Below are 24,596 nucleotides of genomic sequence, written 5' to 3'. Positions count from 1 at the left end.
CTGCTTTCAGCATCACTGGGAATCATTCAGTGACATGACAAGGATGTGGCTGCAAGTGTGGCCTGCTCTTTTCTGCACGTGGAGGCTCATTATCTGTTAGACATACCAGCCAACAGAACTTTTTCTGATGCTGTGAGTTTTGGTAGATGGTCTAAAGAAAACCTGGCTGCTCTCTGGAGTGACAGCTAGCTTGCAGCCTGACACCAATGAAGCGCATAGCAAGCTGCAACAGGTTTTTGCCCTAGGCCTTCTCTGATGAGGTGGTAAGTTTGGCCGCATCATTTGAAGAAGTGAGTTAGTCATATTGAAGTTGTGTACAAAAAAGACTTGGGGGGGAGGAGAAAGGATGTGTGAATCCATGTTGATTATGGCATCAGAAAAGAATTTGACAACCATATGGACTTTCAGAAGTGTGAAATCTTCTGAAAATGATACGCAATCATATAAATATGGGCATGACAAAAAAAAAAGACTTGAGATATGGATGGAGGTGAAGTATAGACAGGGGACTGCAATCTGTGATACGGGAGTTAAGATTCTGGGTATATAAGAAGAATTCTGTATAGAAAACAAGTATATAAATTGAGTTAAATAAAGTTACATAAGAGAATTCTTCCAAAGGCGAGAGCAATAACAGTCAGTCCTCTCTCTTATTGCTGGTTCTTAGAACTAGCCTCTTCGGGGAACTTCAGTCTCAGGGGCTGAACAACTTTTCCATGAAAATAATCTTCATTTTTCTGGGAAGGTTTACTGAAGATGCCACAGGAATCTGTGTTTTGTACGGGGCAAAACCTACAGGTACAGGAGTGCAGTGCTGCTGAAGGGCATCAGCTGCTTCTAATGAGTTCAGTAACTAATGTGACAGTGCTGGGTTCTTCCACTGATGTTCACTAAGGGGACACTTCATATCCTAGAGCCTCCCAAGGTGCTGACACTTCCTCTGGGAGGCAGGTAGGATGATGTCCTGAGTTCAGCTGTAGCAGTCATTTTTCTCCTTCTTAGTAGAACAATGCTTGATAACACCGATGTCTTTAGTTGTTCACAGACTTTTCAGCCTTTTGCTCTGCCAGTGAGGAGGGGCATGGGAAGCTGAGAGGAAGCAGCGACAGGACACCTGACCCAAACTAGCCAAAGGAGTATTCCATACCACAGCATGTCATAGAATCATAGAACGGTTTGGGTTGGAAAGGACCTTAAGATCAGCTAGTTCCAACCCCCTGCCATGGGCAGGGACATCTCACACTAAACCACGCCATGCAAAGTTCTGTCCAATCCGGTCTTGAACACCGCCAGGGATGGAGCATTCACAACTTCCTTAGTTCCAGTGCCCCACCACCCTCATATTAAAGGGCTTCTTCCTTATATCTGACGCAAATCTCCCCTTTTTAAGTTTGAACCCATTACCCCTTATCCTGTCGTGCCCAGTATATAAACTGGGAGCAGTTACCCGGAAGGCCCAGATCACTGCTCAGGTTGTGCTGGGTATCGGTCAGCAGGTATTGTCCATCACTTGTGGTTATTGTTTTCTTTTCCTTTTCCCCTTTTAGTTTTATGTTCTCTTCCCTTGTTATTTCCCTTATTATTATTGGTGGTAGCAGTAGTGATTTGTGTTATACCTTAGTTACTGGGCTGTTCTTATCTCAACCCGTGGGAGTTACATTCTTTCGATTCTCCTCCCCATCCCTCTGGGAGCGGGGGAAGGAAGGGGGGGAGTGAGTGAATGGCTGCATGGCTCTGAGCTACCAGCTGGGCTTAAGCCACGACAGATGACAAGAAAGTAGATGTGCAGGTTTTGTAACTTTGGTGCAGCACATCTCCCTGTGTGCTCTGTGTGCATGTGGCAGGGACAGCTCCATGAGCCACAGGGCCTGGCAGATGAAGGAGCACGATGGGAAGTCACTCACACACTAAGAAAGGAGTTAAGTGCTGCTCTGCTCTCTTGGGGAAATGGGAGCTATTGGCAGGGGCAAGTCATCAGATCTGTCTGTACAAGTGCCACTAGTGTGTGAGGTCTTACCTGCTAGGAGGAAGGATACTTGAGAAGTCTGGGTTTTGGCTGGGGGACTAAGTTTAAACAGTGGCACCCTGAGCCTCTTTACAATGTGACCGTTCAATGTCTTTCCCCTTTAAGCTACCACAGTGCACAATACTGAGGATTTTAAATTATTGACTGATAAATATTTGGAATTCTTGAGGGTCACAAAGATCAAGGCAAATGAATCGATCACAAATAATTAATTTTGACACTGTGACAACTGCTGTTTCTTTTTTCCCCTAAACAAACTGTGTATATTTTTTGTCTTCTTGAAATGCTGAAGTAAAAGAAGGAGCTGCAGTATTAAATGTCCCCCTATTTGACAAGAGCACTTACAGACAGATGTAGCTGTTCTATCTCTAAAAGAAAGAAACCATTAAAAAAACAACAATTTTGTAATTTCTTGATTCATTCGTTCATCAGCAGGTCCTTTGATACTTTTTCTTAATTAATAGAGTTGTTATGAGACAAAGCAGCAACAGAGATACATTAAGCAAGGAGAAACAAATCCATTGAGAAATAAACGTTTTACATTTAATTACAACAGTTACGCAGTGAGCATATGTGCTATGCCACATCTCAAGCAAAATCAGCACATCATTGTGTCCTTGAAAAAGTGACCTTCAGAAAGAGCAATTAGCTTTGTGGCACTTTTTCTTTTCTGTTACTGGTAAGGTTTCTGCTGAAACAAGAGAGTTTAACAGTTTAGTTTTGTCTTCTTCAGGAGCACAGATGTGCAGTTTTCAAACATGCAACCTCAGGGGCTGGGAATATCAGTACTGAGGGTTCTAGCTTGAAAGGTATCTCAGGACAAAAGCACACAGAGAACAGCTCCAGGTGAGATACCAGCAGCCATCTTTTAGTGAATGGCACACATGCTTTCTGCATGGCTTCACACCAGACCCTCGACCATGTGATGCCCCAGTCTTCACAGAGAAAAACTGAGAATAACATTGTGCTACCAAACCTAGGTTTAGCGTAGCACTGCTCACTACACTACCTAAACAAAACAGTAGCATTTTGCTAGGTGCTTATTTGAGCAGTTTAAAGGAGGAAGAGGCAGTGCATCTTTTCTGTAAGAGCTGGGCCTGCATCAGAGTCCTGAAAGCTCAGCTTGGAGCTAGCTGCTTTCTCCTGCCAGACTTCAGCTGTGTCAGAAAGAACTCATGGCTGGATATGAAGCAGGCTACACACTGATACAAGAGAGGGCAACTTCCCAAATTTGCTGCCACTCTGGGGATTATTTTAACTCTCTTGATCTCTAAGAATTGCTATGGCTCAGAGAGGCATGCTTCAGAGTTAGGGGGAAAAAGAAGAATGAGCATGGAAAGCAAACAAACTACTCTGGAAACCAGCATTTGTTCATGCAAATACGTGCTTGTCTACTTCTGTGGCCTGAGCTGGCTTTTGGCTCTCCTGTTTGGAGCAGTCTGAACAAAAGTAGAACCCAGGCAGCGAAACATGTTGTGCTCAGAGGATTAGAGGTGCCTGGGTCACTATGGTATCTGAAGAAAGTCTTTTGTATCTCCTTAGTGAATTAGCCTAACGTTAGCCACTTCAGGACCAGCAAGTTATTTATCAGGATCCCATTTCTGGCAGATTCTTTCATACCTGGGAGAGTGTAAATGCTGCTGCCATGGGTGAGACCTGGATGCCAGAGCCTGAGAGAGCTGCCTGAATCCTTGAGCTGTGATAGGGTTGGTGGGGAGGGTTTGAGGAATGGCCAGCAGACAGCACCAGGCCATCACAGTTGAGGGAAATGAGTGGCACAGGGCCAGCTACTGGCAAGGGAATCACTGGATGGTTTTCTGAGCTCTGCCCTGAAGAGTAAATAAATCTGCTTTGCCTCCTAGTGAGAAAAGCCCCTGCCTTATTCTTAGCAGCTTGATCTCTCTCAAGGACAGCAGAGAGAGATGATAGGAGAATTCCTTCCACCCTCAATACTCCATTAGGGAGAGAAAGGACAGTCTGGACCCAGCTGCTGCATCTCCTAGTTCAGGAACCAAATGCCAGGTCCAAGTCTGAGTTGGTAGAGACCTGCTCAGGCCTGTGAAGGATGTGTGCTAGGACAGTATCCTTGTTGGAAAAGTAAAAAAACAAAAAGCCCTGCTATAAATGCAAATGCATACATTTCTGTAGAAGACTGCCGTCAGGAAAATTATGGTGTGTGACCAGGAGGGGGGGAACATATTCACACAAAGCGGTCCATTTCTGAGCCAATTCATCCAGGCCACATCCAATTGGACACCGGCAGCTCGTGAAACCCATATGCTCTACTATAAATCAACTCCTTAATGCTCTCTTCTGCACTTTGATTAACTTCAATTACCAGAGCCTGATGCCATTGTGAACTGTATTTATTGATCAACCCTTGGACCTCCTGCTTTCCCCTTGCTCTTATCCTCACTGCTGTAAACTAACCTTGCATTTTCCCCAGCATTTTCTCTTCATCTCTGTGAATAGCTGTCTCTCTAGGTCTCCTCAGTTGTCCTTCCCAGCAGTCACAAGAATGGGATAAGCCCATAGCCTGGACTATTAGGTAAGAATATTTGACATAGCACTTACCCTGCAGAGACAGTAAGCTAAAGGCTTTGACTTTCCTGATGCAAGACACTGTGGGCTATGATTGACCCTGCATCAGGAAGAAGGAGGAGAGTAGGAGTCTGTTTTAGGCATTTGGGTTGCATCAGGACACCTCGATCACGACAGCCTGAGAGCTTTGCTGTGGCCTCTGTGTTTCCCACAGGTCTCCGTTGCTCCTCTTTCTCACACAACAGAAGCAGACACATCCCTCTCCTCCCCAGCACTGTGCATGCAGTGCTCCAACAGTGCCAGGCTCTCACAGCTGTTTCTCCCCACTACCAGCATAAGACTCTTCTCATGACCCAGTTTGCTCACTTTGCTGCATGTTGGTTTTGGTTTATGGGCTACCGTGAGGCTGGGGAAGAGCTTCAGTCCTCTGCTTTCCATGTCGCATGAGGAGCGCAGAGCTTGGCTCCTTGTTAAGGGAAGATGTGAACCACAGTGGACAGCATACAAGAAAAGACACACACGCTCACACCTTCCTAAGGCTCCATCAGACATGGTGCTTCTGCACAGGAAAGAAAAAGAGAGAGAACTTGTAACCGCAAAGTCATGTTCCTTTGCACCTGAAAAAGAAGAAATTGATCTTCTCTTTGGATTTTCATGCTTTTTACCTTCTGCCCTGTTGCAGTGCCACACTGACAAATTCTATCTATAAAAAGGAAATCTCAATAGAAAGTCACTAGAAAGAGGCCTTCTGATTAGCGATTTCCCCTTTCTTTACAACTCCAGCTTTGTACAGCGGTCTCCCCATGCTGTTTCAAGCTGTATCTGCCTGTAACTCACCCACAACATGGAGCACTAGACCTCTGTCCATGAAGCACATGCACTGGCAGATAATCCAGATCAGTTTACCTCTGTGTACCTGGCAGCACGCTACTGTGCAGTGACCAAATATCAGAAGAGTTTGCTGTTAATTAGGATCAGATTAATCCCTGCTGACTGCCTGTCTCTGTGTAAAAAGGGCACCAGGGGTTAGAAAGTATTAAGTACCTTAAACATCTACTTGCATAATGTAAAAACCTATGAAGATCCAGACTTTGTGCTTGAAAGTCTTCATGTGAAATTATTTACCCCCTAGAGGCATTTAAACATGCTTCTTATCCTATCAAAGCAAGAAAATCCATTAAAAAATGTCCAGGAGGAAATGTAACAAATATTTGGCTATGGAAAATAATAAACCAGCAGCACAATGGAGACAAGACATTTACAAAAAATATCCTTAGAATTCTGAATATTATTTCCAACTTCTAAGAATTTAGTTCAGCATAAGAGGTATAAATTTTATAGCTGCAATAAAGCTTTTTTTCTGGGATACAGTTGTACCTAGTTTTCCATTTTATTAGTTCCTATTTATCATAAAAATACAACATCTGATAATGAGATAGCCTTCTCTGTGGAACTCCCCACAGAGCCCTGGGGGCAACACAGAAAAGATACATTTCCTTGCTCTTCTTATATGTTCAAATTATTTAACATATTTCTGACACTAAAACATATTTTGCTGAGATGTTTAGATAATCCTAAGCATGTAAGTGGTTATTTGGCATGTCAAAAGATGGAGAACTTCTATGCTTTTCTCTTAATTTTAAATGTAATAGTGTTTTTACATGAAGAAGGATCCTGAGATTGATTAAAAAAGGTGATCTTCATGTAAATGGAGACAACAGTAGGAAGATTTTCAGGGGCAAAACAGACTAATAAAGGATCTACAGACCTGTGAGAAAATGCCAAATTTACACACATCTTCACATCTGCTTCACATTTCTTTCTTATTTTTTGTTACTAGCACATTTGTGTAAGTATTAGGGGCATTTACATAATAACAGGATATTAGCTCCTTTTGAGGTCATCTGTTCATGTGACATTCCTCATTTACAGTCATAATCTTCTCATGATGACATCACTTTGGTGGCCACAGCCATACCTGTGATGTCACCAGAAGGGATTATAACCTGAAGTGGGGAGTAAGCTGCAAGAGCAGATCAGCTCCTAAGAACAGAGGTTTTGTTTTGCTCTGCTCGCAGCGGGAGAAGGAAGCACCCACTCTCCCTTCCTACCCTCCCTTTCTCCTCCCAGTGGAGCAGGACCATCTTTCCTTGTGGTAGTGCCTAACCCTTGCTGCTGCCACAAAAAACCTGCCAAGGTTCTGCTGTGAGCTCTGGTGGGGATGCCTCGTGAGGGACCTGGATCGGGCCCTCCAGAACTGGGACCCCCCTCGCCCTGCTGCTCTTTGGTGCTGCTGTGCCAGTATTGTGATGGCACAAGTACAGGAATCTGCTTAGGAAAAAGGAAGCCAATACTGTCCGGAGAAATGCTCAAGATACAGAGACATCTGTGAGCGACAGCTGAACTTTCCCACACCTGTTAATGTGAGGGGCACTCTGGTGAAGAGAAGCACTGAATGCCAGTAGGAAACTCCTGCAGGGAGGAAGACTGGGGCTGGCTGGGCAGGAGGGTTTGTAAACAGCTTAAACTGGTGCATGAGAAACTATGCGCAACACACACAGATACAAACTGTGTGCGACACACAGAGATACAAGCAGCCTTGCTTCTCTGCCCAGCTCAGGGGCACACCACAAGCTGGGGTGAGAGGGTAGGACAGCCTGCAGTGAGCACAGGAGGTACACATGAAAGCCACAAAGGGACTCACTGGAGATGTGCCATTCCTGCTGTGTAGACCCAGCAGCCAAAGGTCAGTCAAGTGTTGCTCACTTGGGTCCAATTGGTATTCTGTCCTGATCCCCAGGCTGAAAGGAGGGCATCTGTGGGATGACAGGCAGGATGTACAAGCTGTGGCTCAGTACTAAGCCAGTTTGGCAATGTGGCTTTCAACATGGGCCCACCTGGTCGATTCAGGACACAGGAGAAGTTAAACTGCAGCTGATGAACTTTCCTATGCAGACCTGCACTGTAAAAAACATTCTTCCACATGATTCACTCTGTAAGTTTCCATTTGATCTCATCTCTCTCCCCTATGCAACTAAATCCCACTTTCTGAAAATTAGGTTTCTTAGGGGAAGTCAGCTCTGCAATTTCATAAGCATCTTCATGCTTTTGTCTTCTGCTTGGTTCCCTCTCAGTTCAGCCAGATCAGTGGCAGAAATTGCAGTAGGCAACATGCTCACGAGGACCTCTTCCAATGGCATTTACTTGGCATCATTTATTTGGCACTGTAGGAGACTGTGATAGTCAGTTACATAAGCATTCGGGGGATATCTGCATTAAAATCAGTTTTTAACATACTTTATATTCCCTTGTCAACAGTGAATGTATTTTAATTGTCAGTTCATGTAGTCATCTGGGAGGAAAATGTGCTGCCACAGAGTTGCTCCCCTCTCTCGCTTTTGGCTCAGTGGCAGCTCTTGTCTGACTGTGAATTTCCACCAGGCCCCATGCAGGGTACTGATTCTCTCCCAGAAGCATTTTAAATCTGCAGATACCTAAGGGTGACTTCTGAGGGCAGAGATGGCATTTCACAGACCAGGAGGTCAACTCTGAACGTGCTGATTCAGCACCTTTGAGATACTGCTGGCAGCAAAGTAGCTGATCTGTGACAGCAGCCGTCACAGGTCATCTGTGCACTGAGGAAGGATCTTATCATACACTTGGAGTGCACAGGGAAGAGGCTTCACTACTAAGATCTTCATACAACACTGCAGGAAATATAGACACAGCTGAGATTGTCTCTTTGGAGCTCATGCCTCATTTTTCCTAGAGTTTCTTAAGCCATCTTCCCCTGTGAGACATGCATAGGAGAGATACTTGGATTACAATAAGTTTGTATAAAATCTTTCTCCTCAATAAGCTTTACTTCCTTTCTTTTTAAAGTCAAAGTTTCATCAACCTAAAAAAAGAAGTGATTTTGTGCTTGTGGTTTCTCAGCCCTCTTCAATTCTGTCTATTGAAAACCACATAATGAGAACAGTCACCATCAGTTGGAAGACTGACCTGGTTTGGGCTCTTATTCAGCCCACACTTCTGCAGGTGGAAATGTGTCACTTCACCGGTGTTAACGATGTTAACTTCATTCAGTGAAAGAGGAGCTGGTGTTGGCTTTGCTTTGCTTTCCACCAGAGAAAGGCACCGTTCTGCCCACTACAGAAGACATCACACAGCACATTAGAAATACCTATCCTGCAATTTGAAAAAGGAGTTGACTGATAGCTCACACCTATCGTTAACTTACTTCCTGGCTAAGTTTGGGGTTGCTCCCACTTACTGTCTCCAAAACTGCCCCTGGGTAGAATTCAGGCCTCGTTTATTTGAGGACTCATCCAAAAAGCCCCCATTGCAGAGCCTGAGCCAAACCTGTGTCCCACTCAGTCCTCCAATGCGAGCCTAAAAGCCCAGGCATCCCTGAGGGCACCCACGTGCCCTTACGCATCTCACAGGGCAGGAAACACTGATTCCCCGTGTGATGCTGTAAAATCACTGTTCCATTAATTCCAATTGCAGTATTAGAGATACAGGAAAATGAACCCCCAAAAATGTTGTATTCCTGGTTTAGAGTCATGGGGGCTGAAAGGGACTGAGTCAAGTGCTGCATAGTTTGGTCACAGCCAGCTTCTGCTACCTCTCTTGCAGCCATGGGCAGCGAGGCTGCCTGCAGCTGTCGAAAAGCCTTTACTGCTGCTAACAGCCCCTATTTCTATCTGGAGCTGGGCAGGAGGGTGTGAGGGAAGGGGTCTGGGGGCTCCTGCAGAATGGATCTCCACTGTGGGACTCTGCACTGTGTGTTCTCCCCAGCAGGTCCTGGCTGGCCAGGTGCTGGCACCGAGCTCATCTGTTCAGCAAGGGCATGCCCTGTGGAGGAGTTTGTTGCCATACCAGCATGTGGAGTTCGGTCTGAGATGCCATCACAGGGTCAGCTGGCTGCTTTATCCTTTAACAAAGCCCTATGGAAATGAGTGATTTCACTGGACTTCTTCGAAGGTGATCCTCTACAGTGTTCACCCTTTGAAGAGCCAGTTTTTGTACCCACACCCCAGCAGGAGGCAGAGGCAGTGCTGGTTTTTGCATGGCATGTGGATAGCAGTAAGGAAATTCACTTGAAATTGTTCCACTGGGTGTTCCATGGCTCTGCAGCCAACTGCCTCCTCTTGAAATAAGCTCTGTATGAAATGATGACGCAAAGCTTTCTTATCCTGGAATTCAGCAGAGCCACCTTCTTGACTGAGCAAGTGTGTTGGCAACTTGCAGTGTGAGCTTTCTGGTAGAGGAGAGATGTAAGAGGAAGGAAGCTGGCTTGGATTCAGTTTGATTTCCCCAGTGTTACATATGTTAGAGAGAGAAAGCACACAGAAAAAAGCAGATGCAGATAGAAGGTTAAATTCTGTTCTCACTTATGGAAGGGATAAATGTACTGATAAATCCTACTGATAACAGGGTTGTGCTGGAGTGAAAGGAAGACTGCTGGAGACAGACCAGGCATGGGAAAGCAAACAACAGCATGCTGAGTTGGAAAACCTGCTTCTCACCTGGTCCTCTCACCTTCCTCTGTTCCAGCCTCCCTGGGTCAAATTCTGTTCCAGATTGCTGCATAAAGTCCCTGCAGCAGAAGCCCAAACTGGCCAGAGCCCAAAAGCAGAACTGCTCCCCCTTTCCTCTCCGCAGCCACGTCAAACCAGGGCCCAGTTTTATTAGAACGCAGATTGATGAATCGAGAAACAGTTTTTTGGGGAGGAAAGGCTTCCAAAGAAATCTCCCTCTGCCTGCAGTGACTTTGCAGGCTGTGCCTTTCCCTCTAATTTCTCATTTCAGTCCTATGACTGACTAGCTGCTTCCAGGGCTGAGCAAGCTCCTCACCTTCCTTCCTGATGCCACCACCATGGAGGCTCAGCCCTGAGTCTCTTTTCCACCCTGTTCCCTGGAGGAACTCATAGTCACCCACCAGCTCCCCATTTGCCCTAGGACTCAAACTGATGTGGTTGGTTTGCATTCACAGGCCTGTACCTGAAAGTAGAATCTGACCCATGAAGACCTCAAAGATGAAGTTCTAGAGAACAGCTGTCTATGACCATTTCTCTTTCCCCCAACTCTCCTTTCTACTCTTGTGTATTTTTCATACCAGACATAGCAGAGCCTTGATGGTGCCTGTCAGTGCTGAGCAGTGGGGGATGTCTCAACAGTCTGTCCCTTTCCTCACCACAATGGTCACACAGGAGGACATCAAGGGCCCATGCAGTAACAGCACTGGCACACCACAGGTGCAGGCAGGACCTAATCCATCAGTGAAAGCAGTCACCACCTACTGCTTCTCTCCAACACTTCCCATCAGTTTTGCTCCCTCTTTTGGGGTTTGCTCAGACATCAGGAAGATCTTTGCTGTTTTCCTTCTCAAAGAGTGTTTTTTTCTGTGCTCAGTGAGGGCACAAACAGGTTGGGCTCCCTCAGAAGCTTTCAGATCTTCTCCTGTAGATGCCCAGAGGAGCTCCATGGGAACACAGTACTCCATCCTTCAGCCTCCTGCCACCCCTCTGCTATATTTCCTCCAGACTTCATCAGTTTGTGCCTTCCCTCATAGGCAGTCTATAAACTATCTCAATGTCAAGAAGCATTTCCCAAAATACAGCTGCTACCTTTGCTCCTTTTTGTCTTTGAAGATTAGTCTCAGGGACCAACATATTGCATTTTCTCTTTAAATGCATTTTCAGTGTCTTAAAATGATTGCCATCAAATTTATCAGTACTTTCCTCACTACCTTGTGGTGCATAGCCAGATTAAGACCCAAAGAAGGATGTGATGCCTAAACAGGCAAATAAAGAGAGACGGACTCCCTTTCTCCCCAGCAGCCCAATCCTAACACTTTGGTAAGTCCAGGATACCTCTGTTTCTGAGAGGGAATTTCTGTAACGAACCTATTTGGTTTGCAGCCCCCTTTAACTACCCTCACTTGGACACCTCAGCTCACTTCATAAGCTCTGTTTTCAGACTCACCCCACTCCTCGGACAGCCGGTTTGTAACTTTGGATCCCAGCTTGGGGAAGAAAAACTTAAAACCTAGGCTGCTGACCTGAAGGTGTGTGAGAATTTTGGGTTTGACCCTGATTATGACAAATGTTCACACCCATCCCCTGGTAATTCATCACTTATTTTTTAGGCACAGGTATTTTCACTGACCCTTCTCTCTTATTCTACTGCCCTTTATGTTTCTAATACTTTACTAATGGATTTTCTTTTCTATTCATTATGCATAAAGCACATTTTTTATTCCCCACGCACGCTTTGAACAGCATTGATTTATTCTTAGTTTTCTTAAGTGTTCTCTCCTTGTCCACTAACACTGTTTTTGCTTCTCAGATTCCTCCACAGCTTTCCTTTCCTAAATCAGGTGCAGGGAGGAAGAGTTTGAAGCAAACACCCAAGCTTTTAAGTCTCCTCTGTGGTAAGACATGACCCAGAATGGCTTTCTCCCCTTTCCAACAGAAATTACACTGTCCTACCACATTTAAACTGGGTCCAATTTTCAACTGCATCTTCCATAAGTACTGAAGAGCAACATTTTTGCCCAGTGGGAATTGAATGTCAGTTTTTAACAGTATTACCTTAAGCATTCAGGGGTTCCCCTATCTTTCTTCCAAATCTTAATAAATCCACGGGAGAGTATCAAGCAGGGCACAGAGGAAATGGCTTATCAGGTCTGGGGCCTCTGGGAACATCACATCAAATACAGCTCAGTAGTGACCAGAGTTAATTTACTCATCGACAGCTCAGAGCCCTTCAAGAAATCACTTGGTAGCATCTGTTTCATTCCCTCTGAATACACCTTCAGTCCAGTGGATACTGTTAATGATAACAGTGTTATCATTATCCTCACTCAGCAAAACTCTTAAGCCCAAATGTAATATTCAGTGTGAGGTTACTGTCACTTAAATTCATGGCAAAAACTACATCCCTGCCTGTTGCACTAGACTGGGACTGGACAAGTTCTTGTCCTACATCTGCCCTAGCAGGAATCTGGTCTAAACCCCAGGATCCTGAGACAGATCCCGGGGGATCAGTGGTAGATCAGTGTCTATTCTGGCATCTCCTCAAAACAGCAGAAAGAGGAAAAGCACAAGTACAGACAAAGAGAAACCCATTGCTTCATTCTCATTTGGGCCCTGATTCAGTTGTGTGGCTGCTCCTTCCCTGCTAAGGATGAAACAGGAGCACCTAAACACTATTTCTTGATTGCAATGACCTTTTCCCCCATGTCTTCTTTCCCAGTAGCAACAGGAACATATGCTGTAAAATAGCAAAGAGTATATATAATGTCAAACTCTGAGAAGATCAGTAAGCTGCAGGTTCAATAAAAATGAACACTCATTTTTAAGCTGAAACCTTGCTTGCCTTTGATGCAATTGTGAAGCTATGAAGCTGAACTTGCGAATATGATGGTCAGGATTTGATCCTGTTGCATTAAGAAAGCCATGAACAGCTGCAACTGCTTTTAAAGTGGTCATAACCACAGCTCTTCTGCTTCTGATCAATTCAAAGTGACCTCTTCCTTATTTGATCTCCTTCAAGTGCACTTCTTTGTTGTTTCTTTCCTCCTGGAAACTAAAGAGTGAATGAAAATCTTGCTATTTGGGATGGCATTAAAAAGAAAAAAAAAGGCAAATAAAGACATTTTAATTGCATGGGATTTCTGAGTAGGGTTTCAAAGTGAGGGGAAAAAATAGCTGTGTGCCTGGTACACAGAGAGCCCTTTCTCTTCCCCTTTGTGGCAGAGGAATCAATGGAATTCATACAAAAGAAGCAGGGGGGTGGGAAGAGAGATAGGAGATGTCTTGCTCGGTACCAGCAGGTCACAAGCCTCATGAGGCTCGAGCAAGGCTTGCAAGGAAGTGGCTGACTGTATCTCCATGTGTACCTTTTTGTTCCTTGCCTTGGATTTGCTGGTCAGTGGCATGCTGCTTTGCCTGGCTCTCCATGGAGCTTGTAGCCTACAGGAATTTGGACAGAGTGGTACAGACATCGCCGACAGAGACTCTGATCACTGACTATCCCTTTAAACACAGTCTCATGACTTAGTCTTTACTCCACTACCTATTAAAGGAGACAAGAAGTACATAGACAGCTTCTATTCAGACACCCAGAAGAACACAGAAAGGCAAGACAATTTAACAGAGCTAACTGTGAGTAAATACAAGGCATTAGAGGTGCTCTCTAGAGCAAAGGGCATGGAGAAAGATTTGTAGGAAATCCTGAAGTGAAAGACGGTGCAGTGTGGTTTAATATATTCTTGCATACAATGTTCGAAAGGTGAAATTCTGTCAGGAAAGCTGTTCTGTCATTTTAGCATTATTCCTTTAAATAAGGATCTAAGTGTCTCTTAATAGAACATTGACCAACGCTTGATTTCCCATCAAATTCCGAAGCAGTCATTTTGTGCTGCAAGCACTGGTGCCTTTTGTAAATATAACCTTTTTTGCTGGGATAAATTTCATAGAAGGAATAATGGTGGAGGTAGGGTGTGGGGAGGGGGATTTGAATCCAGGCTTTAGCAAACATGGATCTAAAACCCAGACTGGAGCCTCCAGCTAGATACCTGCACCTCACAAGGGGTTGCCTTACTTCTGGTGTGCTGGATGTGACCCCCTTTCTGCTGGGAACAGAAGGGAGCTGTGGGTGCTCAGCACCATGGAGACTGCACTAAGGTGTCCCACCATCTGTGAAGGTAGCTAACTTTTTAACCAAGGGGTTCTGTGTCTCCATACAGTGCGATGGCCAAACAGCCTATACGGTATAACATTCTGGAAAACTCAGTTCTTGTTAGTCAGCAGAGTCATCAGCATGTCCCTACTCATTTTTTATGACGTTACTGGGTAGACCTGGACAAGTATTTTAACAATGATGACTACTATTGCAAGTGATATCTTAACACTGATGGAAAGAGAAAGCTCCTCTATCAGCTCAACCTATTGATTTTCTAAATGAATCTGTATTGTTAATTGCAGGTATGATTAGCTGGTGGAGAGTGTTCCCAGCTCGCCTTCATGTTGCCCATTTTCTTCTTTGCTTTTGTCCTGTCTGCTTCTTGCTTTACCAAAGCAAACTGCATCTCCTATGGCGAGCTGAAAGAGCTGAAGACTGAATTTGCCATCAATCTCTACCAACATGTATCTGAAGCAGAGAACAGAACCAATCTGGTAGTCTCTCCAGCAAGTGTGGCTGTTTCGTTGGAGCTTCTGCAGTTTGGAGCTCAAGGAAATACCTTTACGGAGCTGCAGGATGCTCTAGGATACAACATTCTTGGTAATGTACGGCTTATAAAAAATACTTCTTGTCTTACATTTTGCCATAAATTCACAGCTTTACTAAGGAGACAGCAATTACACACGTCATACTAAACTTCTGTCTTCTGTCTCACTGTAGGATGTAGTTCAGGAGTGTTTTCCCCATCTTTGATAACCAGGTACCAGCTGGAGAAAGAAAACTCAAGGGAATAGTTGATACACATGTTATTGTTCCTCTTTTCTCTTGGTCAGTGCTTACTCTTTTACTGCACTGAAATACAATTACATCTAGAAAAGCTACTTCCACGCACAGCAGAATTGGTCCTGGTTTCCCAGAGATCCACCATGTCCATTGTGTGCTGACGTCCCTGTGTCCTCTGCGAGGAGGTGCCGGGCAGAGGACAGCTGTTTTCTCTCCATTCCCACTTATGTTTTCTCTCCTGTCCCATTAACAAATTTTATGAAACCTATAGAAATTGAATTATCTTTAAGACTTTGAACCTTTTTCTAATGTTTTTACAACTGGACAAAAAGATGAAAAGTTACTAGAAGGAGACTGGCAGAGACATACACAGACAGATGGATGATGCAGTTGCATCTTTCCCTGAAAGCAGGCTAAAATAAAACTCACAGGGAATCTGGAAGAGATATGGAAAAGGCAGATGTCTCAAAATCCAGCATTAAGTCAGCTGAATTTAAGGATGCTGTTTGCATTTTAGTTCTGGATTATCCTACCATCTCACATCACACGTCAAAAACTATTTTACATTATGGGCACAATGTTTATGAAAAGCAGATGACTGTCTCATCTTCAAAATTTGCAGCTTACATACAGAACTTATGTATAGAGATGACACTGCTATTTCTCGGCATGAGATTTACTCTCAGCGTATGAAGACTAAAGACAAAACCTACAGCAATTTCATTGGCCTGTGCTGTAACTGCCTTAGTCACCATTACCATTCTGTATAGCATTGATATTCAAAACCACACAGAGGTAAGAGCTACCTCTGGCTGATATATACAGATACAGCTGCATGTACTGACACAAGGACAATACATCTCTATCAAGAGCAACTGATACAATGAAGTCTTGCCTATAAGACTCCCATTTCTGTAAATTCAGTAGGGTAATTTTAAATAACATTAATTCATACAGGGATTATAGCTTGCTTGACAATTCTGTTCATCAGGGGTTCAGTTAGTAAGAAAGAATCCTAAAAATAATATTGCACAGTGAAATTCAGGCACACATCTCCACACAAAATGCAATGAAGTGCAGGGGTTGTTAATGACCTGATAGCTCTTTTTTGCTGCCTTACTTCCCATGTGGCACACCATACCAAGCAGATGTTTTATATCCATTTTAGTTGTCTGTGGCACAAGGCACATGAGCTTTGGCTTTCAGTAATATTAATGCATGAATGTGAAGATAAAATAGGATGGGATCTATTGCAATTGGTTAGAATAGCACATTTCCAGTGATAGAGAAGAAAACTTCCTTAAATGGTTTAAATCAAATAAATACATCAAAAAGATCATATTTCCTATCAGATGTGTAAAACTAAATCACATACATATGCATATCCGACAAAATTCCTTTCTTCCGTTAGATATTTGCATTAATGTTTCTGATGGTCTGTCTTGAACAATAGTGAAGGATGTGGTTAAAAACTTAACAGGCTGAAAACAATGAAAACATTGATGGTTCATTCACTATTCATGGAGAATCTGCTCTTTCATGCACTTGTAATCTTTTAATGTTTGGAAGTCTTGTTCACCTTTATTCTAGTACTAACAAGAACCATATTGAAAGGGATGTTTCTCTAGACAGCACAGACAAAATTACATGCTTTAACATGATTTCTCCTTGCTGCTTTATTTTATTGAAGGTATTTTAAAGCAATTTTGAACTGTTCTCCAAGTAAGCGTTCAGGACTTTGGTTAGCTAAGCACTTTGATATGACTGAAGTTACAAGCTCAGGATACCACACCTCACGTTAACATCTGCTTCCAATTTACCATCTTTGGTTTCTCACATCCTCCAGAGGGAGCTTGCCAAATGCTCCAGCATTAATGAAAAACACACGAGAAAAGCACTTTACACCTCAGACTGTGTGAGTTTTCTTGTCATCTGCTCAAGGAGTTCAATAGTTTATCCCTTAAAGAGTAATAGATCTAAATTTCAATACCAAATTTCCCATGGGTGATTAGTCTTTCTGTACATTATTGAAGGAGCACTACAGAATCATAGAATCAACTAGGCTGGAAAAGACCTTTAGGATCAAGTCCAACCATTACCCCAAGACTGCTAAGTCCACCACTAAACCATATCACCAAGGGCTTCATCGACATGTCTTTTGAACACTTCCAGGCACGGTGATTCCACCACTTCCCTGGGCAGCTGATTCCAATGCCTGACCACCCTTTCTGTGAAGAAGATTTTCCTGTGAGGTCAGAAAACATGCACTTGATTCTCAGGTGATAGAAACCGGTGGATGTGAAACTCTCCCTTTACCCCATCAAGAATCTGAACTGATGCAGTAAGTCTCCTGATGACCTGGCTGGCAGTTAGAGGCTCACAGTGATCCTGCCCTTGACCTGACACTCAGCTTGGGACACATTGGTCCAGGCAGGATGGACATCCCTCGTTAGCTGCCCCAAGCTGCCCAGGTCCCAAGCAGCAGTCCAGTCTGACTTCCCTCCAGCCCTACCTACACACACAGGTGTCTGGAGAAACTGGGTGATTCTTCCCTTTAATTTCATGTAGAGCCTGTAAACATTGTTCAGTCTGGGTGCAAGTCCCAGGCCTCAGGAGGTCACCTCAGCATGAACCATCCCATGACAAATCATTACAGCAAGCAAAATAATGACAGACAGAAATGGAGGAGGAACCTCCTAGAAACTGTGAGATTTTAGAAACACGAGAGCCTCTAAGTTTGCAGGACTCATGCTCCTGTTGGGCCTACACCTCAACCTTGTGTCCATCACAGAAGCTACCACCGCTGAACTACCGTGAGGAACAGGAGATCAGGACATTATTCAACTATTTTCATTAGTAGAGAACAAACTAGAGAATACATTACTGAGTTTTTGAATGACACTGAGCTCATAATTGCTACAAGCATTTTGGAAGACCAGAATAGAATTTTAAAGGATCCTTGAAAATCAGAGAAATGCATGAAGTGAATATGACATAATTCAATAAGGACAAGTGCAAAATTCTGCATTTAAAGGGAATAATCAGTGTTCAAATCAGGGAACAATGGGCCAAAGAAGAGTGTTTTTAGGAAAGGATCTGAGGGTTCCTAGGAATTAAAAAAAAATAAAATTAATGGGAAATATAATTGTACTTAAAAAAAAAAAAGATACTGTTGGGGTTCATATAAAAAGAAAAGTTGCTTGTAACACACATGAAGCAACCTGTCATCTCTATCTGGCACTCCCAGGGCTCACCTGCAATAACAGGCTAGTTCAGGATGCCATCCTTCAAGAAACAAAACAACACATCAGAGCCAAGGGTAGCAGAGACAGACCTGGGGCAGCCAAGGAGATGCCTTTCCTGGGATGGGTGGCATTGATAATGGCAGGAAAAGGAGATGGCAGTATTGTGGCATTGGCAGCTCAGCCAGTCACAGTCAGAGGTGCTAGATCTAGCTAATCATAGAATCATAGAATAATTAGGGTTGGAAAGGACCTTAAGATCATCAGGTTCCACCCCCCCTGCCATGCAGGGGCACCACACACTAAACCATGTCACCCACGGCTCTGTCCAACCTGGTCTTGAACATCACCAGGGATGGAGCATTTACAACTTCCCTGGGCAACCCATTCCAGTGCCTCACCACCCTTACCGTAAAGAACTTCTTCCTTATATGCAATCTAAACTTCCCCTGTTTAAATTTTAACCCATTACCCCTTGTCCTGTCACTACAGTCCCTAATGAAGAGACCCTCTCCAGCATCCCTATAGGCCCCCTTCAGATACTGGAAGGCTGCTATGAGGTCTTCACGCAGCCTTCTCTTCTCCAGGCTGAACAGCCCCAACTTTCTCAGCCTGTCTTCATACAGGAGGTGCTCCAGTCCCCTGATCATCCTTGTGGCCCTCCTCTGGACTTGTTCCAACAGTTCCATGTCCTTTTTATGTTGAGGACACCAGAACTGCACACAATACTCCAGGTGAGGTCTCACAAGAGCAGAGTAGAGGGGCAGGATCACCTCCTTTGACCTGCTGGTCACGCTCCTTTTGATGCAGACCAGGATACGGTTGGCTTTCTGGGATGCGAGCACACACTGAAGCCAGCTCATGTTCATTTTCTCATCAACCAACACCCCCAAGTCTTTCTCCACAGGGCTGCTCTGAATCTCTGCTCTGCCCAACCTGTAGCTCTGCCTGGGATTGCTCCGACCCAGGTGTAGGACCTTGCACTTGGCATGGTTAAACCTCATGAGGTTGGCATCAGCCCACCTCACAAGTGTGTCCAGGTCCCTCTGGATGGCATTCCTTCCCTCCAGGGTATCAACCGAACCACACAGCTTGGTGTCATCGGCAAACTTGCAGAGGGCGCACTCAATCCCACTGTCCATGTCAGCGATGAAGATGTTAAACAAGACCAGTCCCAACACCGATCCCTGAGGGACACCACTCGTTACTAGTCTCCAGCTGGACATTGAGCCATTGACCACAACTCTTTGCGTTCGGCCATCCAGCCAGTTCTTTATCCACTGAGTGTAATGGAAGCTCAGAGATGCCCAAGAAAAAATTATGTACCTTATGAACTGTAAAGGCTGTGTTTGCATGGAAGTGTGAGCCTGGTGTGAAATCAGCCACTTGACATAATCTGCATTAGAGTGATTTCTACAGCAACATAAAGAGTGCTTTCCTATGCCCAGTGCATCACCATCCTTGAAAGCAGCACTTGACAGTAATACCCTATAAAGTCAAGGGTCCTTCAGTTGTGATAGTGATTTAACTTTCAGAGGAACATCATCAGTGCTGCTTCAGCATCAGCACTGGAGTTTAGAGCTGGAGAGAGCTGTGCAATCTCTGCTTTCCTTAACCTCAACACACTAATTACATTTTTTTTCCCTCTCTCTTGCCTGTCAGATCAAAGTGTGCAGGAGTTCTTACATGCAATGTACAAAGGAGTGACTGACTCCAGCCAAGGCATGGTGGTTCAGCTGGCATGTTCCTTCTTTGTGGATGCCAGAGTGCAGCTCTCACCCCATTTTGTTGCATGTGCTGTGCACTGGGCAAACAGCAGCCTGCAGCAGATCAACTTCACTGACCCAAACAGAAGCACAGCTCAAATACAGGACTCGATCACTGGTAACCTTGGAGGTAATGTAACAACCCATGAGAATGACTGCACATGAATAGAATCTAAAATGAAAGTAAAGAGAGAAATTGCATTTAACCAAGTATGAAGTATTTTTGCCACACTGCGTTGTTCAAACCAAGGCTGAGAGCCAGGAATGTCCATAATGCTGATTTCTAACGTGAAGAAAGAGCTGTAATAGTCTGAATCTGAGAGTATACATTTGCAGTATCCAGCTGGTAAACTTTTGACCTTGTTCCTCTAATTTTTAACATGGCAATCCTTCACAGTATTTTCAGTTTTAATGAGGAGCAGCCATATTCCCCAGGGACTGAGTCTGCTCCATTGAATGCTTTCATGCTGCTGTTGGGAAAGTACAGGTCCATCAGCTCAGCAGTCACACTCTGAGTTGAGGAAGTCAAAATGTGAAATAAAAAGAATTTACTTTCCACAAGCAAGGAAAGTAATGAAATTAAATTCTGTGTTAATGAAAACAATAATTGAAAAAGCAAGTCTTTAGAAGCCACAAAGCAAATCAATCCCTGATTTACCCCATCAGCTTAAGTTATGTGAGTGTTAATTTGGCCATCAACATGCAAGGTGATGTTAAACTCACACATTAAAGATACTATTAAAAAAGAGTTCTATCCTTCTCAGATGAACTGTTATAAGTGATACAGCTTCATGGTAGAAAAGTATTGCTCTAGAAGCAGGTACTAAAATGGGAGTTCATATTGTGGTGCTCACCTACATATCAGTGGATTAAAAGTGGATTGCACTGTCAAAAATTGCTGAGATACCCAAAGCAGGATCATTTGAACTGGCAAGTGAATAGGAGAGGGGGAGAATTAGGATATAAGCTTCAGTAGACTTAGTTACCTTGTAAAGTGGCCTGTCATCATGAATCCATTTCATGAGAGTTTTCTGGTGCTAACGATACACTACTCCAAGATACGGGCACATTTCAGGTAGAAAACCAGTTAGGGCCAGAGCATGATGCTGAGCAGTGAGCTACTGTCATCTGTGCTGTTCAGTGAGAAGCATAGTCCTGGCAAAACTTCAGCCCTCAATACTGACCAACTCAAGCTGAGGAGAGCATAGATCAACAGGAAACCCCAGTGAGGTGCATGTACAGTTGGGGGGGGGGAAGGTAGAGGGTTTAACAGTGCCTTGTGAGTTGTGCCTCTTGCCTTTAGGGATGAAGAGCAGTCCCAACTTGCTTTATTTACTCACACAGATTTGGCCTTCAGGCCTCAGCGAGTAGGATGACATGTGTCCCCCTCCCCATCTCTTTTCCATGCAGACGGGGATGTGTGCAGCATGAGCTTGGAGAGCGCTGTGTCGCCACTCAGCCGGGTTGCCTTGGTGAGCACCATGTACTTCAAAAACATGTGGCAAAAGAAGTTTTCCTTTATGGATACCCAGATGTTGTCTTTTACTACGGCAGAGGGCTCAACACTGAAAGTGCCCACGATGCATCACACAGCTGAAGTTAACTACGGTAACTGTCCTTAATCCAGATTTGCTCTATTGTATGACATAGAAGTTTTATTTATTTAATTTCCACAGGTACCACACTAAGAGGTGTTACTTTCTCAGCTTGGAAAGGTAAAAATTTTCCCACCCCCTTAGCTTTATCACTGTTTGTTCATTGAGTGCGTAAGCCCCAGAGAGAGGATAATATCATTGCACTGCACTGAACTGCACACCCATGCCCCCTGTCTCTGGTCACAGCCTGCCCCCAAGGCTTTAGAGTAAAATTGGAGATCTTTAGGGCCAAATTATGCAACAGAGAGAACGTTTTATGGACCTTATACCCAATCAGTGGATTATCTCAGGACAGGCTTAAACCAGTATAAACATAGGTAAAACTTTTATTTGCATAATATGTGAATATAGTGTTTGCTCCTTTCAAAGGCTTGGAGTATGTGGGTTGCTGACAGAAGGGCTCATGTTGTAGGCTGAATTTCCTGTCACCAGGAATTCAACCATTTAGCTCTACAATCTTTCAAACTGTAAAAAGCTCCTTTCCTTTCTACGCTAGATTTCAGAACTGCACTTGGGTAAAAACCTTCCTAATTCCAAATCTAATTTTTTTCAAGACCAATTTATATCTCTTAGCATTGCTCCAGCTTTATCCCTTCAGTTAAATAGCTCCTCTTCAGCCTCCGTATTTACTCCTAAATGCATTTGCAAGTCACCAAGCTGCCTCTGAATTTCCTGTTAGCTAAGCTGAAGATGCCAAGCCCTTCAGATACTCCAATTCTCTACTAGATCTTTTCTGCACTTTTCCAATTTAATCTTTCTTGAAAACTAATTACTAGCAATGTCCATAATGCTTTCAACGAGCCCATACACATGCTCAATAAAATACTCTTGGTATTTCTATGACTTGCTAAAAATACCGTGCATAGTGCACTACAGAATCAGCTCAGGGTGGTAACTCAGGGTTGACCACACCTGAATCTTTTTGCTTTCTCCATTTTTTTTTCCAGCTGATGGGTCCAAGGTAAATCAAGGTGAGAGAAATCTCTATAGGTACACACCCGATATTTCAATTCATCTCACTTTTTGTTTCTTTCTGTGACTTGATTATCCTTGATAAAAGGGATCATTTAAAATTTGCTGATTGTCAGATTTGATAGGGCCAATTCAGTTTTTGCCACTAGAAATGCAAGAAGCATGTCTAACAAGTCATTTTGAAATTAATACAAAAGACAGGCCCAGTACAACAATGGAGAGGCATGAGATAACTTTCTTTCATTATTAAATGAAAACAGCTGTCTCCCATCAGGATCCAGAACACAGAGCAAGAAAGATTAGCAATGACTTGTTATAGAGAGCAGCATTTACAACATTGTTTATCCCTTTAACATGGCCACACAGAACAAATCAGCCTGGGGACAGTTAACACTGCTCTAATAAAATGTCAACATTACTGTTTAAACATGCCTATTACTATTTATACGTGCAGTGTACTGCAGCTACTTTACATATTCTTTTTTCCCAGGCAATTCGTCAACTATATTTGAATACTGATTTAGAATATATATAATCCTTATGGGATGCTCCAAATTAGTTCAAGTAAGGAACGCTAAATATTTTGACTCAGTCATCTCAAGTCTTTGATTTTCTTTCTAATTAACAAATAAGGGATGAGGCATCCATGACTTCTCTAGGGTATCTGTATCTATCTCTCTCTATAGAGGTATTTCACACAATCAGCTCTGTTCAGATGAGCCACTGTTGTGAGTTAATAGCAACCTGAGCTGGCTGCTAATGCGCTAGAGACAACCTCTTATACCCCATCGCTGCAGTCCTGAACTGTCTGCTTACCAAGGCCTAGGTTGTGAGTTTTGGGGTTTTTTACCCACCTGAATGATGAAATAAAGATCTGTATTTGCCCACCCACAGGCCAGTTCAAGACAGCAGCTCTGGAGGCTTTCAGCATGGTTGAATTACCCTACCTGGGGGAGAAACTCAGCATGTTCCTAGTGCTTCCCAGCCACAGAAGAACATCTTTGTCCCAGATTGAGTCACACCTTTCTGCCAAAAACATAACCGTTTGGGCCAGCAGCTTAAAGAGAACAAAGATGGACATTTTTCTACCTAGGTAAGCAATGTCAGTACTCCAAGGTGGCTTCACTACTTCAGTTGTCAGAATTCTGTGTGACAGCACTGATACAAGCATTGTACGAGGCAAAATCAAAGGAGGTGCTTTTGATTTTGTTATTCATCACATGATCAGAAAACCTCCACCCCTTTCTTAAGCCATGAAGAGATGAGCTAGGAATGCCAAAACTTGCTGTTTCGTTCTGCACTGTTTCAGACACCAAGTATTTCAGTTGATCCTACAGATTTCACTTAAAATTTGTTTGGGGTATAACAATCCTTTAAGAATCTACAAAGAGAGAAATGTTCTTGACTCTTTCCCACACTCCATTTTTCACTTTGCTTAAGGAAGGATAAATAGATAACCTTTAAGAAAACACAATAGCTTATTTTTACAACTTGTTAGTGTACTACGGAAGTACTCTGCAAAGAATTTGGGGACCCCCCACCGGTCATATCCATTTTTCTGTGCACAAAGAAAACTGTGCACAGAAGTTTCAGCCACCAGTTTTCTGTCTTAGTCATTTGCTGCTGCTAGAAAATGCACATATCCTGGAGGTATTTTCTATCATCTATTCAAATGAAATCACATAGCAGGAGGCATCAGGTGCAGGAAGCCCTTTTGCAGCTGTACCTATTGTACGGATCAGCATGGAAGGGCTACATTATACATCTCACAATGCATTCCTCGTGTTAATGAAGCACTGAAAACCAATTTGTACATTAATTTCTTTTTTTTCTACAAGCCAATCTTTGGCAAATGTTTCAAAGGGCCCTTTGCTACAGCCAGAAAGATTGTTAACAAGAGGACACCTGGGGAAATGCA

At 43.6% G+C, this 24,596-nt stretch overlaps 1 protein-coding gene across 3 annotated transcripts in view; it reads left to right on the top strand.

The window, feature by feature from the left end:
- The window catches only part of SERPINE3 (serpin family E member 3), a 41,821-nt gene that overhangs the window by 11,033 nt on the left and 6,192 nt on the right, over nt 1-24,596 (top strand). For 2 of the 3 annotated variants that reach the window (XM_057425066.1, XM_057425064.1), the window contains exons 1-5: nt 13,386-13,740; nt 14,563-14,860; nt 19,948-20,181; nt 21,462-21,659; nt 23,573-23,771. In XM_057425066.1, coding sequence (XP_057281049.1) covers nt 14,602-14,860; nt 19,948-20,181; nt 21,462-21,659; nt 23,573-23,771 — 890 coding nt within the window. In that variant the 5' untranslated portion in view covers nt 13,386-13,740; nt 14,563-14,601. Of the gene's footprint in view, nt 1-13,385; nt 13,741-14,562; nt 14,861-19,947; nt 20,182-21,461; nt 21,660-23,572; nt 23,772-24,596 lie in introns of those variants that run through there. The other variant, XM_057425065.1, reaches the window with a different exon arrangement.

The sequence above is a fragment of the Pezoporus wallicus genome, unplaced genomic scaffold (genome assembly GCF_028554395.1).
Source record: "Pezoporus wallicus isolate ANWC-B61680 ecotype Strahan unplaced genomic scaffold, APGP_CSIRO_Pwel_v1 contig_6488, whole genome shotgun sequence".
Classification (NCBI taxonomy): domain Eukaryota; kingdom Metazoa; phylum Chordata; class Aves; order Psittaciformes; family Psittacidae; genus Pezoporus; species Pezoporus wallicus.
The sequence above is the reverse complement of the archived record's forward strand: the minus strand, read 5'-3'. Positions and strand labels throughout refer to the sequence as shown.